The sequence below is a fragment of the Acipenser ruthenus genome, chromosome 46 (assembly GCF_902713425.1).
Source record: "Acipenser ruthenus chromosome 46, fAciRut3.2 maternal haplotype, whole genome shotgun sequence".
NCBI lineage: Eukaryota > Metazoa > Chordata > Actinopteri > Acipenseriformes > Acipenseridae > Acipenser > Acipenser ruthenus.
The window spans coordinates 3,702,860-3,719,931 of record NC_081234.1 but is presented as its reverse complement, the minus strand read 5'-3'; the positions used below and the strand labels follow the sequence as shown (position 1 = coordinate 3,719,931).

General features: G+C 36.4%; 1 protein-coding gene across 1 annotated transcript in view; it reads left to right on the top strand.

The window, feature by feature from the left end:
• The first annotated feature begins 5,482 nt into the window (after nucleotides 1-5,482).
• The window catches only part of LOC117397703 (RING finger protein 122), a 57,379-nt gene continuing 45,789 nt past the window's right edge, over nucleotides 5,483-17,072 (top strand). The window contains exons 1-2 of the mRNA XM_059013631.1: nucleotides 5,483-6,057; nucleotides 13,206-13,362. Of these exons, the coding sequence (XP_058869614.1) occupies nucleotides 6,033-6,057; nucleotides 13,206-13,362 (182 nt within the window). The 5' untranslated portion in view covers nucleotides 5,483-6,032. The remainder of the gene's footprint in view (nucleotides 6,058-13,205; nucleotides 13,363-17,072) is intronic.

Below are 17,072 nucleotides of genomic sequence, written 5' to 3'. Positions count from 1 at the left end.
GTTAAATATTTAGCTACATGTTAATCTTGTTAGAGATTTAATATTTAGTTAAATATTTAGCTAAATGTTAAATCTTGTAACTCGATTTTTAAATTATATCTGAATGTACACATTTAAAACAATCTTTATTTATTTTCACAACATTTATAAATCTGGGGAAAAAATACAAAATTTAAGTTAAATCTGGAAAAAAAGACATGTTAAAATAGTAACTTTTTTTTTTTAACACGACACCCCACACACACGTGCCTTCTGCCAGTTCTGTTGTCAATATCGGCAGTGTTGGACAAGAGAACTATAGGCTTGAAGTGCTGTACTACTAGCACAATTGTTTTCATTGGAACTCGACGTAGTCTTATCCTGTTGTTAATTGCTGTATATTAAAAGAATGACTAATTTGATTAGGATCAACTGAGGAGGCGGCTGACCGAGATTGGCTGGGGGTGTCATGGCAAATTTCGCCCCCCTGCCAAATTTGTCCCCCCCTGAGTCATGTGACATATTAGGCGTACGAGTCACGTGACGATTAAGTTTCGCGATGCGAAGAGAGGATAGGGTAAAATATCTCGGCATTTTACTTACTGAAAGTTACGTTTGCTTTTTTATTGGCATTTATTCGTATTCTATTTATTTTTTTATATTTATCAATGTTTTTTGTATCATAAATGGTTGTATTTAATTTGATTGCTTTTGTTTTACTTACTGAAAATTACGTTTGCGTGTTTTTTTACATTTATTCGTATTATTATTAGATTTATTTTTTAATATTTAACAATGTTTTTTGTATCATAAATGGTTGTATTGCATTTGATTGCTCTTCACGTGATTACATAATAGCTTTTACAGTAAATATAAAATACATTAAATATTGTTTAATTACATATATATGCTAATAAATAATAATAATAAAGTAGAACAGCTTAAATGATCACAACTGTAACGCAAACGTTATATTAAAATTGTAACTTTTCAAATAAACAAAATGTTTATAACAAACAATAAGTTAGAAGTATAGTCTGGTAATAATTTCTACACATTTGTGGGTAGTCATGTTGATGTTTAGTCTTGCTATATTTATGGATCACAATCAGGGAGTTGTCATGATTACATACAGTTGCAGACACAATTTTTGACACCCTTAATTAAAGATCATTCAAGACGCTTTTTATTTTTTTATTTTTTTTATTTGAATTGTTGTCAAATCTGGTTACCATTAAGGTCGCGTATAAGCCTTTTGTGTTTAGATGACTTTGTATAGTTATTTCATACACTGCAATACCAGATGTTTCTTTAAATTCTTGGCTGTTAATGGTGGATTTTTGCGAGCTGCTCGAACAATTCTTTATGCTATAGTCGTAATTTTCCTGGGACGTCCACTTCTTTCCATCGTTTCAGTTGAATTAGTCTTCAAATACTTCTTGATTATTGTGGATTTTTGTATTACGATTTTTTTTATCAACAACGCTCTTTATCGATTCCCCTTCTGCTGTAGTAGTTACTGTAACAAGTGGTTTTCTCACATCTAGATCCAACTCCTTTGTTTTGACCATGCTGTGCTAAGTGCACAAACTATTTTGCTTCAGTTTCTGTGCATGTTTTACAGCTAATGTTTTTTTTTTTAATAATATTGCTAAATTGATAAGTAGCGGTTTCTAATTGATTAATAGTGACTAACTCAATTAAGACTAACCTTAACTTACAGACTTTAATTGAAAATGTGCCAATAAGTTTGTGATCAACAAATATTGTTATTTACTCCAATAAGGCAGTATGATTAATATAGGTTATACAGTAGCTTCAGTGTATATTGTGAGAAATATTTAGGGAATGTTAAAAATTAAAGGAATTAACAGGTCAAAAGGTTTAATCTTTAGCATTATTCATGCATGTTCTTGCACTAAATCTGCAAACAAATTTCTCTTAGTTTAACCATATAACTTGTCATAAAAAAATGAAGTAATACACCCTCATTGTATGTGTTGCCACTTCCTACAGTGTTTGTCAGATCATTGGCATCATCCTGGAATGGAGCCTGTCATTTCTCAAAGCAGGTCTGCAGATTGGTTGTTGTTCCTTTGTTATCAGTAATACTGTATATGCATTTGTTAAATATGTATGAAGCCAAATTATATCATATGCTATAAAATATGAATGTTTCTTCCATAACTTCGAACACTCAAAAGTACAAATTTGGAACTAGGAGCAATGTGATTGTTAACCACTACATATTGTCCCTGACTTTAGTGTCTATAATTCAGGCTCTTAACTAATGAAGCATAGAGGATGTCAGATTTGTGTAAATGCTAGAGTAGAAGTCAATCTAGATCCGAGTTGTCCAGTCTTAGTGCTGGTGAACCCTTAACAGAGCACTGCATGGCGAGCAGAAATCTGAACTCAATCATTTAGTGAGTTGTGTATCAGTTGTAGTAGTCAGAACCAGAAAGACATTCACAAAAAAGGCACAACATGTTGAAAAATGTAACAAACTTTATTTTCTGTATTCTTCACAATAAAACATGATCAGTACATGATCAGATTGCATATTTCCATTCTAAAGTGCTATCCAGGACTTAATGCGTAAGCAGTGGTGAAAAAAAAAAAAAAAAAAAAGCAGCTATACTGTAGGTCAGCTTTGGTAAAAAGCCCACTCACCACGTCAAGGTCCTGACCTATGGAGTGGGGTGTTAGGAGCAGGTTTAACAGAACTTTAAAATGCCTTCTCACATAACCCACAAAAAAAGAAGGACTTTAAAGAGGCTGTCTGTCTAAAAATGACATTTCATACTGTTAACTTGTATAGTATGTAATTGTCTAATATCATTTAATAGGAATGGAAATCGAATTTGAAATTGAAGCATTACATGTACTGTCTGAAACATGTACATGTAAAATGTGAAGTTGTTTATTACTTCAGAATTACATTTACTGTACTTTTATATCATGTTACACCCACCTTATTTGGCACAATTTCACTTCAATACAGTGAATCAACCCCTCCCCCAGCTGGTTCACAATAACTACATTAAACAAGATGGGTGTTAGAACTGACATCCAGTTTACTTTGGATATCTCTGCCCTGGAAATACTCAAGTCAGGCAATAATTCAGTAGCTCAGAAACTAAGACTACCATACCAATTAAAAATGAAAGTGCAAAAGCATCTGCAATATTTCTCCAAATAAAAACGTCTCAATACAGAATCAAGGTCTCCTGAAAAAAAAAAGTCTTCAAAATAAGTAGTTGTGTGCTCATGAAAAATAAACACTGAAGACAATGAGCCTTATTAACAATGCCCTACTGTATATATGTAAATAGCTATAAATTATGGTAAAGTTGTTTGACAGGCATTACCAAATTTTAGTGTTAGTATAATATACTAAGCTGGAATGCTTAGTATAAAATGTTCAAAAAAACATAGTAAAAAACAAAATAATAAATCTGTTTCACCTTTACTTACATGCTTACCCATGTGTGTAACTCTGCAAATGGAGCACATATACTCCTCCATACTTATGAGGTCATCTGGCTGTAGATCTTCACACTGGCCATGGAACCATTCGCCACACCTCCCGCATTCCACCATCAGCTCCAGTGCAATCCTGTATGGTCTCCTGCATGTGCAGTAGACCTCCACATCACAGAAATGTACCTCTGGGAGGGGAGTTCTCTCACAGCTCGGGAAAGGAGTAAGAGATCCAGCTACAAAACAAGAAAAAAGATGATCACGCACTTGCTTTTGATCATAACTTACCTGGATCTTCACCCATGCAGAGTGTGAGGCTGTTTGCGATGGTAAACAGTCCACAGTCACTACATCCCTGCTGCTGCTGTACATGTGGCCACCCGATCCAAACTGTCTTTCCACTGTACTGCAGCAGTGATACGACCTGGGAACGGAAATCATGGTTATTATTAATTCCCAAAGAGTCAAACACATTTAAATGGGGCACCCTTTTTTTTTGGGGGGGGGGGGGGGGGGGCAGTCATTGTTGTCAATGGGTGTTGCATCTTTTTGTACTAGAAATTGTCCTGATGCACCTATCTGTACAAAACATAGCAGATTTCCACCCCCTGTGGATGACACATTAATCACATTACAGATGGATGTCATGTGACACTTGCTCTAATTAGTCTGTAAACTGCAACCTGTTGTCAAATGATGTTTTGTGAGCACATGCTTACAATCTGTTTAACTGGCTATCAAGAAAGTTTGTTACCAGACTAAGCTCTTAGTTTTCTACATATTACAGACTACATTTAAATTACGTATGTTCTTCCATTCTTTGTCTGACCTCACTATAAAAGTTTAATGATGTAATACTCACCAATCATGTACCATGGAGAAACAACTTTGATTGGCTTCAGTTCTGGGGCAACAGTCTTCACCCTCTCAAATCTCTGGCATGCTTCACAATTCAGGATCTTAAGGGAAACAGTAATGATGAAACAAGTAATACTTAAATCATGAATGGAAAAGCGACAAGAAGCAAAAAAATTAGGTTTTTAAAAAATAAAAAAGTACCCATTGCTCCACGTCCTTTACAATCCCTTTCCAGTAAAATCGTTGAATGATTTTCCCCATCATTCTCTTGATCCCAAAGTGTCCTGCGTGAACTTCATTGAGAATGGCAGTCTTCTCCTCTTCATCGGTCACAACCCTACAGAGACACTCTCCATTCTTCTCAGGGACATACAGGTACTTACCTGACAGATAAAACAAAAGTAAAGATAATACTACAGTAAATACTTCAATGAGTGGAGGTTTTTAAATGAATGTTTTTAAAAAGAATGAGCTAAAACCTATTAAAAAGAATCAGAACCACTGACAATACTGACATGTGGAAAACTGTCTCTGCCCTTTATAATGGTCATTTCTTAGACTCTTAAGTTACATAATATATATATTCTTTAATACAAATTCTGTTTTCTTGTACTCACATTTCTGCTATTAGTTATATATAGAGAGATGTTTTAATCTTTTAAACATTTTCTTTCATATTATATATATATATTACACACACACGTTTATCATTTATTTAAATGTCTATGTACATCTTCAAAAATACAGGACGGCTTCAATAACTTATAATGTATTAATATTAATTTTCGATATATATATATATATATTTCTTTTTACCTTTCAAAACGAATGTACTGGCTTTCTTTCTGATACCCCTCTTCTCCTCTTTGGTGGCTTGTTCAGGATACTCACCTGTGCTGAGGTAGCGATATACCGCTCTCAAGTGATCCATATCGATTGATAAATGTAGTTTTCTGAGGGGGAAAAAACACAGTATTACAAATTTGTCCTGTAAAAAGAGAAATTATTTGATTACAATTGTACGACGGCACCAACGAACTCCAACTGTCAGTGTCAAGATCTGTGGAGCAAAAGCAGTGACGCGCATAGCAACAGAACGCTGACATGTCACATGACTCAGGGGGGGACAAATTTGGCAGGGGGGCAAAATTTGCATGACAGGGGCGCGTCATTCATCTTGCAGTTGGCGTGTGCAGTTATGAGAGAATTTCAGCAAGCCACACATTGGAAGAAGCGAATGGAATATATGTTGTGTGATTAACGAATAGCAGATTTCGTGGGCGAAAAAACATTTACGAGACATTAAAAATTGAGCTATATTGCTAATATTGAGCTATATTGCTATATAGAGCTATATTGCTAATATTACCCAAAAGTCGATTTATAAGGCGATGGATTATTGCAAAACATAAAGCACACCATTTCTTCGTCATAATTTAGCGTTTAACAAGGATTGCGTCTTTACACACACACACAAAATAAAATTCCGTACAGAGGACTACAGTACTGGTACTGGAATATATATAGATCTACCGTAGATATATTTTGCTGAAATCTACCAAAGAGAAAAGATAGAGTGGACTGTCAGATATTGCGGCACGGCTGTGGGTGTAGGAACAATAACTAAGAGAGCTGTGGTTTTGTTGTTGTCACGACGTGCAGGGGGTCTTCAAACAAATATTCTCCCGTTAAGAACTGCCCCTGGTTTATTGATGCACCCATTCCAGTGGTGTAACGGTAAGTAGATTTCTTTCTTTTACGGTTTGTTCTATAATAGTTTTGGGGTTAAAATGCATTTATTTGTTCTAATGTATATTGTGTTAACTGCGTCAGTTCATTGTTTTGACGGGGCGTAGGGAGAAGCATTCTAAATTATACCAGCTTGCTTGCAAAGCAATACTGTCTGTCTGTCTGTCTATCTATCTATTAACTCAAAGAGCCAGCTGCCCGACGTTTCGATATGTTGTACATATCCTTCTCAAGGGAGCCTGTGTTTAAATCAAAACATTGGAGGTATTTATAGGTTTTTGACGGCATGACAACTACTTGTTATTGTTTATATTCAAATCCATGATTTATTCTTACATGATGTAATGGTGTTTTATATATTGTGACATATTTTTTACTTCTATCTTTGAATCTGTATTAATTCTAATTAACAGTATATTATATAAACTTATATTTATATTATCATGCAATGCTGGCTCTGAGGATCAGTCTAGATTTGGCCTCCCCAGCATGCACAACTTTTGAATGAATTTTGTTTATTTATTTAAATGTTATATATTTATTGAATATACTATATATATATATATATATATATATATATATATATATATATATATATATATATATATATATATAAACTAAATATTGCCTTATAAAACTGACTAGTGAGTATGCAATGTTTAAATGAGACAGATACATCTCACCACTACCCTCCGATTTCAGAAACATATTTAAAACAAAAATAAAATCTCTCCTGGTCTCTTCTGACATAACCGTTGTGCTTTTAAACAAGGTCGGGTTTGGCATAGAATTCTGTTGTGCTCGCCGCGGACGAGAAGGACTGCACAAATTGACATGGAAGTCGTTTAGTCCACATACCATCTAATGCTGGTTTACAATCTAGGGAAATTATGTCGGTTACCGGCCATCGGTATGAAAACAGCCTCTGAAATTGTTGGTCAGCTTCTCTTGAAGACCGCAAAACCTGAGTAGGATCATTTCCTACACGCACAAAAAAAAAAACCTCGGAAGCTCCTCCCTCGATATCACGTGCCAGTGCAGTGTGTGGCTGTTCAGTGAATCCTCCCTCAGATGTGGGAAATCAGTCTGCTTTCAATTCCCAAATACCATTTTGTCTGAAATTATACTATAAATGGGAATGTTCAATGCAATGTGCATGGCAAATAAAGAAAGTACAAAATATATGAATTCATGGACTATTTTCTTTTTTCAGTGGAAGGATACATAATACATTTAATTTTTTTCCTTTAAAAAAAGCTAGTTTATGTAATTATTTTCCAAAAAAAATAGCCATTTTATAAGCGAAATAACCCACTTCAGGGTGTGCAGTAAGACGATTCTTATCGCACTTCCTGGGTGGCTGAAGACACAAGGCCGCAGGCCATGCAGTAAGAATTGTTTTACCACACACCCTGTCATGGGTTATTTCTTACTTAATCACACATTAAAAACTACAAATCCCATACCCTGCCAATTTAACTGATTTATCAGTGCGACAGCTACTCGTTTCCAGACAGTTTGAAAACTTGTCAAACCAAGATGAGGAAAATAGCAAATTATTTTGATGTGATAGATATGTCGGCGTCTTTACAAGAAATGAACAATGAAAGTATGTCAGAAGAATTAAGCGAACAGGGAACTTCGAAAAGGGCTTGGTTACTTAGATACAGTGTGTTCACAGTTGACGACGAGTAGCAAAAGAACATACAAGTTCAACCAACAGTGGCTAAAAGATTTTCACTGGCTTAAGTTTGACAGTGTTAAAAAAGCCATGTTTTACATGTTTTGTCAGAATGCAGAGGAACTGATGGCATGCATTCTTAATAGGGAGCCAGAAGTTCAGAAGCGAAATATATTAAAACACTGTGGTCAAAACGGCATGTAATGTGCATAGATGCATACATCCAGAAACGTCAGCCAGACCATCCCACTACCATGCAGCCTGCCATAAAACAGGCAAGTAGCACGTTCTGAGGAAGATGCTACCAGGCAGTTAAAAACAATTATATTTTGTTGATGCAAAAGTATTAGTGCTAAGTGTTATGTAAGAAAGGAGGAAAAAAGATTTGTAGATATTCAACAATAAATTTGAGCAAAATTGTATTTTATTTTTTTTATGCCCCTAAATCTTTCAGTGTGCACCTATATTTAACTTGGGTGCACATATGCGCCTAAAAAAACAGTTTAGCGTAGAGCCCTGAACAACATCCTGTTGGCTTATGTCAGTGATAACTCAGAATCATTAATAATGAACATGTGGTTTCCAGTATGGAATGCTTTATCTACAGTTATTGTGCAGATACAGTTTCTTACCCAAAAGATAACATAAGTAACCTTTTATTAAAAAATAAATAAGCAAATAAATAAAATAACGTGAAGCACATTAAGTTAGTATGAGGTGCCATTCAGGAAATAATTCACTGGTTAATTAACAGTATGGTTAATGTATTCTCAAGATGGTTAATTTAAGAACAGCATGGCTGGAGCGTTAAATGGCACTGTGAAGAACACCATTGGGGTCCTTACTGTCATACCCTACAGAGATGCCAATGTGTACGATTTGGCCGTAGCAGCTACTATTTTGGAGGCAGTGCTACGGCGCTACGTCAAAAGGTATAATACTAGGTTTTTTAATAAATTAATTAATGATGGATATTCCCTGACTGTTTATAAAATATTATTTCAATAACGTGTGTGTTTTCCTGTTAAATTTTTTAAATTAATTCTTTGTTCTTAATACTATATTTTGCTGACAGTTTATTGTGGCATATTAACTGACATACTAAAAGTTTTGAACTGGGTTGCTTAGTAACCGGTTTAGGGGTCCCTTCAGAAAGTTCTACGCAAATGTCACCTTGCTACGTTCTCATATCTCAGAGCTTGCTGCGCCGGCGGTTTGTGGCTGCTGTCTGTCTGATGTTACATGCAGCTTCTAGAGCAGTGGATCTCATACTTTTTTGTTTGCATATCACCTGAATTCTTTGTTTATTTCAGCGGACCACACAATAAACAGTATAGCTGACTGAAAAATAAGCACATAAAAAATCACTATAATACTAAGAATAACCGTAGACTTCCCTTTCTTTGTTTTAATGTGATGGATGGGCCTGTTTCTGTGAGCAAAGTTATTTTAAAATTGGAGTTTTAATGAACGTTTCTAGTTTAAATTTGCAGAGAGGAAAAAAAAACAGACTTTTATTTTTAAATTGGTTTATGTGACTTAATAATCTGTGATTCTACAGCACATCCCTGATGTTGAGGTCCCACCACAATCGAAGCTACAAATCTCCAGCTATAATCTTAATTTATAAAACAGAATGTTTGGATTCTGCATGCTGATTGGCTGTTGAGGATTTTTTTTTTTATAAATTTAGAATGGCCAATTGAACCCTCACAATTCTCTGTGTAAAAAAGTGCCTCCTATTTTCTGTTCTGAATGCCCCTTTATCTAATCTCCATTTGTGACCCCTAGTCCTTGTTTCTTTTTTCAAGTCAAAGAAGTCCCCTGGGTCGACATTGTCTATACCTTTTAGGATTTTGAATGTTTGAATCAGATCGCCGCGTAGTCTTCTTTGTTCAAGACTGAATAAATTCAATTCTTTTAGCCTGTCTGCATACGACATGCCTGTTAAACCCGGGATAATTCTGGTTGCTCTTCTTTGCACTCTTTCTAGAGCAGCAATATCCTTTTTGTAACGAGGTGACCAGAACTTAACACAGTATTCTAGGTGAGGTCTTACTAATGCATTGTAAAGTTTTACTTCCCTTTATTTAAATTCAAAACTTCTCACAATATATCCAAGCATCTTGTTGGCCTTTTTTTTTATAGCTTCCCCACATTGTCTAGATGAAGACATTTCTGAGTCAACATAAACTCCTAGGTCTTTTTCATAGTTCCCTTCTTCAATTTCAGTATCTCCCATATGATATGGGGTTACATTTTTCTGGCCTGGGTCCTGGAGGCGCTGCAATCCCGCGCAGGACTCCACGTGTGATGGGGCAGCCGATGTGGTGACGGCAGGCCAGAATGCAGGAAAAAAACAAAGAAACACTGCAGGTACGGTGCAATGGTGCGTGCGCCGTTTTATTCTGAAATAACAAAAATAAATAAAATATTAAAAATATTTTAGAAACAAAACAATAACAAAACCCTGAAGGACGGCACCTTCCACGACAGGTCGCCACAAAGCATTTTCCAAGGATAAAAACAGTATGTATTACAAAAACAACAATAAGCATGTGGCAGAGCAGGGCTCTGCCCTTGGCAATACTGGTAGGGATGGAGTTAAATTCTCCTCCCTGCCCAGGTTGATTGCGTCAGGGGGGACCAATCAGTTAATTATTCTATTAAGGACCCAGTCACCTGGCATAAAAGGAGGCCTCAGCCTCCCATTAGAGAGAGAGTTCTAGAAGGAGAGGAAGAGTGTTTTTGTGTGTGCTGTGTTTTTGTTTTTGAAACCAGTGAAGGCAACGCCCAGCCTGGAAGCTTTATTTGTAAGTTTTGTTTTGTGTGTATTTTCTGTTTGAAACCTTTTTGTTTGGCCCTTGTGCCTGTTTATTTTGTATTTTTTGTTTATTAAAAAGGTTTATTTTGAACTTTCAAACTGTCTCTGAGTCTCAACCTCTGTCATCCTGTCACAAAGCAGTAAAAAAGAACAGAATAAAAACAAAACATGTAAAAAAAAAGAAAAAAGGGGGGTAAATATATAAGCTATATTTAGTGTTCCACGTTTGCGGTTTATTCCAAATTTAACCGAATAATTACAATTTTTAACTTTAATAAAAAGAAAGCACAGAATGACTGTGTTAATGAGTTTGTCAGAGTGCTGTGCTTTGCTGGACAGCCACTGTTTATTGCAGAGAGGTATGTATTGGTGACTTTGTGCGACAGTACTGTCTGTCCATCAGCTAAATATTTGGTGATGCTTTAGTTGGTAAATGATAGGAATGTCCAGTGTGATTTTTGACGATTCTCCCGATGGCGTGCAGCACCCAGTTCTGTCAATTTTCTTTTCTTTTTATGATTTTAAGGCAAATAAACCTGGCCTGTTTTGTGCTGATGTCATGTTCATACCTTCTGAGGATACTATTTAAGTCAGCACAGCGATTGCCCAAACGTTTGCAAAGTACCAGCTAACTTGAGAATCCGTGACTTTGACTTGCACAGATTCTGCTCATCATAAATGCCAGGGACATTATTGATTAGAAACCAGAACTGCTACTCATCATGTTTCACATGTAAAGTGTGTATACTGAGATTTTTTCCCCCCTGATTTTTTACCGATGTTTCTATTAAAAACAATTTTTTACTGATTTTTAGCCCTACTTTTAATATATGTAAAATAAACAAAAAAACATTCCCAGATTTTATTTTCAAAGATAAAAACCGAAAACGTGGAACACTAGCTATATTATAAAAACATCTTTTTAATCTTGTTTTAAAAAGAGTGGGAATATGGAGACAAGATACTATCAGCTCATCTAGAGGAGAATGCCAGGCTATAAAAATTGGTTTTATTATGGTTTTGAAGGCATCAGCTGAAGGGGCTTCTCTAATTGCGATAGGCAAGTTGTTCCATAATTTAGGTACCATATAACTAAAAGATCTACCACATGAGATTTTTTCTGGATAATAGGTACAGACAGTAACCCAGCATCCAGTGATCGGAGCAGGCGATTAGAGACATAGGGTTCCAAAAGATCTTTAAGGTATAGAGGAGCAAGACCATTTAAAGCCTTAAGTTAACAGCAACACCTTAAAATCTATTCTGCAACTAACAGGGAGCCAATGCGAGGATGCCAGCACGAGGGTGATATGCTTTCGCCTCTTGACCCGAGTATTTTGTACAGGTTGGAGGCGAGAAATAATGTTGTGGCTTGTCCCAATAAAAATACCATCAATAATCAATCCTATAGGATATAAAAGCATGCATTAATCTCTCTACATCCTGCTTGGAGAGAATACCTCTCCGTCTTGCAATATTTCTTATATGCAAAAAGGAAATTTTTGTAACATTTTTAATGTGTGCTTCGAAAGAGAGGTCTCTATCAAATATAACACCTACGGTTTTAACTTCTGCCCTAAAATCTGTACAGAGTCCATCAAATAAAATATCAACCAAATGTGTGTTTTTGTATTTTTTCTGAGGTTCCAGTATCATCACTTCTGATAATAGAGGTCCATATTGCTAAAAAGAAATAAAACAAGTATTTTGGAAAAAGTTAATACGAACACACAAAAGCAGGGCTTGAAGTTTTCAGTTTTTATTTTTAACAAATTGAGCAGATTCTGTTTCATAATTAAAACTGTTAATTACAAAACAATCTTTGTTTTTACCTTCATATCTTGCCTGAGCCAATTTTATTTCAAACAAACAAACAGAGCTGCCAAATTACGTGAATTTTTCATCACAGATCCTACTTTTTTCATTTTTGCAGTTGCCTAATTTTAATGTTGTGCTTTTGTTGTTTTCCCCACTAGTTTAAGAGAGATGTCCTGACAGATTTTTTATTTTTTTTAAACATACAAATGAATACCCAGTGCGGAGTGTACATTGATAGCAAATAATTCAGGCACCTGTTCTGAGTATTTCGCCAAACATATCAGAAAGCATTTTGGGATATTGGAGGGTAGACAAAAAATGTAGTTCGGTATTTCAGCGTCCACACTTCTGATAAACCGTACTACCTGATGCAATCTAATTTAGAACCAGACTCGAGACTACCCCTGAGGTGGTCTTGAGTCCAGTTTTCGAGTATATTAAACCCTGCGTAGTGTGGACGCAAACCGTATTTAGCACTTTTAAGCCGGTTTAAAAGCAACTAATACGGTTTAAATGCATAGTGTGGACAGGGGCATAGAGTTCACATAAACAATTCTAAAAATAAAATTGAAACAAAGTGGATATAGAACTATACATGAGATGATCATGGTGGGCTACTTTTATTTTGTGTGGTAAGCTAAAATTAGCATTAAATGAAGGACACTTCTTCATTCACAAACCATTCGGTGCACCACAAACAGCTATGTAGTGCTAATGGTTGTGTATCACGAGATGGTCCATCAGGTTGATATCACAGTTAATCAGTACATGATAAATACATGAAATAATGCTGTCTACCCCTGTTCTTTTTAGGATGTTTCTGTGGTTTGGGGCTGATTTACTCAAATAAATCGTGCACGATGCCTCCAATCACCTTCCTGGACATCCCGTCGAACATTTACATGGTCATCTTCGGAACAGGGATCTTCATCTTAGTACTCAGTTTGATCTTCTGCTGCTTCTTCATCAGGTACATGACCATCTGCCCTGTGTGTCTACATCAGTAATACCTTTCTGTTTATTTAATAGATATAGTGGTAGCTCCTTTACGCATGTCACACTTTACAGATTTGCAAAGGGGTCATTCTAGAGGCAGTCCTGGGGTGTGTTTCCTCTGTTTGTTGTTACATGTAATTGATTTCTTAATCTTATTTCGGAAAAGTAATAAATCAACAATAATTTATGCATTGAGGACACTTTCATATTCAAAAGCAAGAAGCAAAAAACGAATAGAACGGAAAACATGTATGTGCTAGTAAAACAATAGGTGTCTCCAAACAGGACGATTTAATCAAATCGAAATAAAAGCCAAGGCACTCGGCAATCTATTTAATCCATTAATCTCTAAAAAAAAACACATATAATGGAGAAAAGACAGACACAAATGTGTCAAAGACTGCATGACTTACCAAATAAACAAAGCGTCTTTGTTGCTGAACTAGACATTAAACGGAGCTTGATCGACTGGAAGCCGTGGGCTTGGAAAACATCCACCAAACAGTCTCGGCTCTCGACTGTGCAGGGTCAGTTAGCACAAGCTACTGCCCTAGGGCCACAGGGAGAGAGGGGTGGATAGGGGGCACGTTTCTAACAAGGTAATCAATACTCCTGTCTGTCCAAGCCTGCGAGAAACTGTCTGCTATTTGGTACCAGAGGAGCTATGTCTCTGGATAGCCTTCCGCCCTGTTCTCATAAAGTCAGGTGCTGGAATACTCCAGTTCCAGTATATCCCACCAAATACATATTTATTTATTTTATTTATTTATTGCATTTATTTACTGCTTTTTATACAAAAGTATCACAAAGCACTGTACAGTACATAGCAGAAAAAAGAACAAACCACAATGCATTTGTATAGCATTTCACACATACAAACTGCCACAGTCAGACCATTTAAATAACAGTATACACACAATACAAAAGCAGCAATTTCAAGTTACATTTAAACCCACTAAGATAAGAAAGCCATTTTATAAAAGTGCGTTTTTAGTCTTGACTGTAATGGTCCCAGCTTCCCTGACAAATGAAGGCAGAGCATTCCATGATTTCTTACAAGCTCTACAAGAAAAAGCCCTACCTCCCGTGTTGCTTTTTGTTGACCCTAGGAATAACCAGATACAGCAGGAGTTACTGACCCTGTAAGTTAACAGCAAAATCTTAATCAATTCTATACGGCACAAGGAGCCAGCGTAGAGGCCAAAACAGGGGTAATATGTTCACTTTTCCTGGTTTTAGTTAGAATTCTAGTGGCGGTATTCTGAACAAGATGCAAGCGGGATACCACATGCTTTGGGACACCAGAAAAAATGCATTCCCATAATCAATTCTAGATGAAACAAAGGCATGCATTAGTCTCTCAGCATCAGATACAGAAATAATTGGTCTAAGTTTGGCTATATTTCTCAAATGGTAAAAAGATACTTTAGTAACTTCCCTAATATGAGTCTCAAATGAGAGATCAGGATCAAAAGATGACCCCCAAACTCTTAATTTCTAGTTTAAGTTTTGATGAGAGACTGCAAGGGTCGAGGGTCCCAGCTTTCCTTTTAGTTGGTTCTGTGATCCCACTAGCACAACCGCTGTTTTATCTGAATTCAACCTTAGAAAATTCTGTGACATCCAATGCTTGATATAAGAACATAACATAAGAACATAAAATTTACAAACGAGAGGAGGCCATTCAGCCCATCTTGCTCGTTTGGTTGTTAGTAGCTTATTGATCCCAGAGTCTCATCATGCAGCTTCTTGAAGGATCACAGGGTGTCCGCTTCAACAACATTACTGGAGAGTTGGTTCCATACCCTCACAATTCTCTGTGTAAAAAAAGTGCCTCCTATTTTCTGTTCTGAATGCCCCTTTATCTATCTCCATTTGTGACCCCTGGTCCTGGTTTCTTTTTTCAGGACAAAAAAGTCCCCTGGATCAACATTATCTATACCTTTTAGGATTTTGAATGCTTGAATCAGATCCACGTGTAGTCTTCTTTGTTCAAGACTGAATGGATTCAACGACATGCCTTTTAAGCCTGGGATAATTTGGCTTCCAAGCCAAAGGCTGGGGAAGCCTATTGTTATTGCTGTGATGATTATTATTATTATTATTCTTCCCAAACATCATCGCAGAGTTATGTAAACGCATACGTAAGTAAATGCCTATGGCTGGACTACCAGACTGGCGTCCCCGAATGAAAAAGTCACATGGTTCGACCGCCATATTGGATTTCGTGGAAATTGAGAATTTTTCAAAACTCTTGCCTTTAAAAACAACTTAAGGTGGAACTGTGACAATGGCAGCAGATAGTGCAGCAATGGCCTATAAAAAACATATGTTCAATCGAGGTCGATTGAACATTTACTTTGCCCGCTACGCTGGATTGGCGCCAAATATTCAACAATTTTCTTGTCTTAAACCGCAACGTCAATCGACACCTAAATTGGCACGCATGTTCATGACCAGGTCCTTTCTACCGTTTGTAAAATCCACACTTTTTCGCTAAAAAACATGGCCGCGGCGTGCAAATAACCGTTTCACGATGGCTCTATTTTCATACATTCGTGCATAAATCCAAGGTGCAATACACTACAGTCATGAAACTTTATATCACCATAGAGACTCACGTAAAGTACTGGTGATATGAAAATGATACATTTTGGTCACATGGTTTGGCGGCCATATTGATAACTAAAAAAACTTTTGCAACCCATAACAAGAACACTGTTGCACTTATGCCCTTCAGTGTCAACACAATTGAGCAGCAATATCCTTTTTGTAACGAGGTGACCAGAACTGAACACAATATTCTAGGTGAGGTCTTACAAATGCATTGTAAAGTTTTAACATTACTTCCCTTGATTTAAATTCAACACTTTTCACAATACATCCGAGCATTTTGTTGGCCTTTTTTTATAGCTTCCCCACATTGTCCAGATGAAGACATTTCTGAGTCAAACATAAACTTTTTCATAGATTCCTTCTTCAATTTCAGTATCTGCAATATGATATTTATAATGCACATTTGTATTGCCTGCATGCAATACTTTACACTTTTCTCTATTAAATGTCATTTGCCATGTGTCTGCTCAGTTCTGAATGCTGTCTAGATCATTTTGAACAACCTTTGCTGCTGCAACAGTGTTTGCCACTTCTCCTATTTTTGTCGTTTGCAAATTTAACAAGTTTGCTTACTATACCAGAATCTAAATCATTAATGTAGAGTAGGAATAGCAGAGGACCTAATACTGATCCCTGTGGTACACCACTGGTTACCTCGCTCCATTTTGAGGTTTCTCCTCTAATCAACACTTTCTGTTTTCTACATGTTAACCACTCACTTTGTCAAAAGCTTTCTGGAAATCTAAATAAGCCATGTCATATGCTTTGCAATTATCCATTGTCGATGTTGCATCCTCAAAAAAAATCAAGCAGGTTAGTTAGACACGATCTCCCTTTCCTAAAACTATGCTATCCCAGGATATTGTTCCCATATAGGTAATTTTCCATTTTGGATCTGTGGCAAAGTGGGTGGTGAGGGGTAGCTGTGTAGCAGTGATGCGGTGCAGGAGTAATGAGCAGACAACGGTAGTCCAGTGGAAAAATAGGCTTTATTTGCCAGCACTGGTCTAGTGCTCAAAATAATAAGCCCGGCAATACACAACGATGTGTAAAGCTCGGGCTGACAAA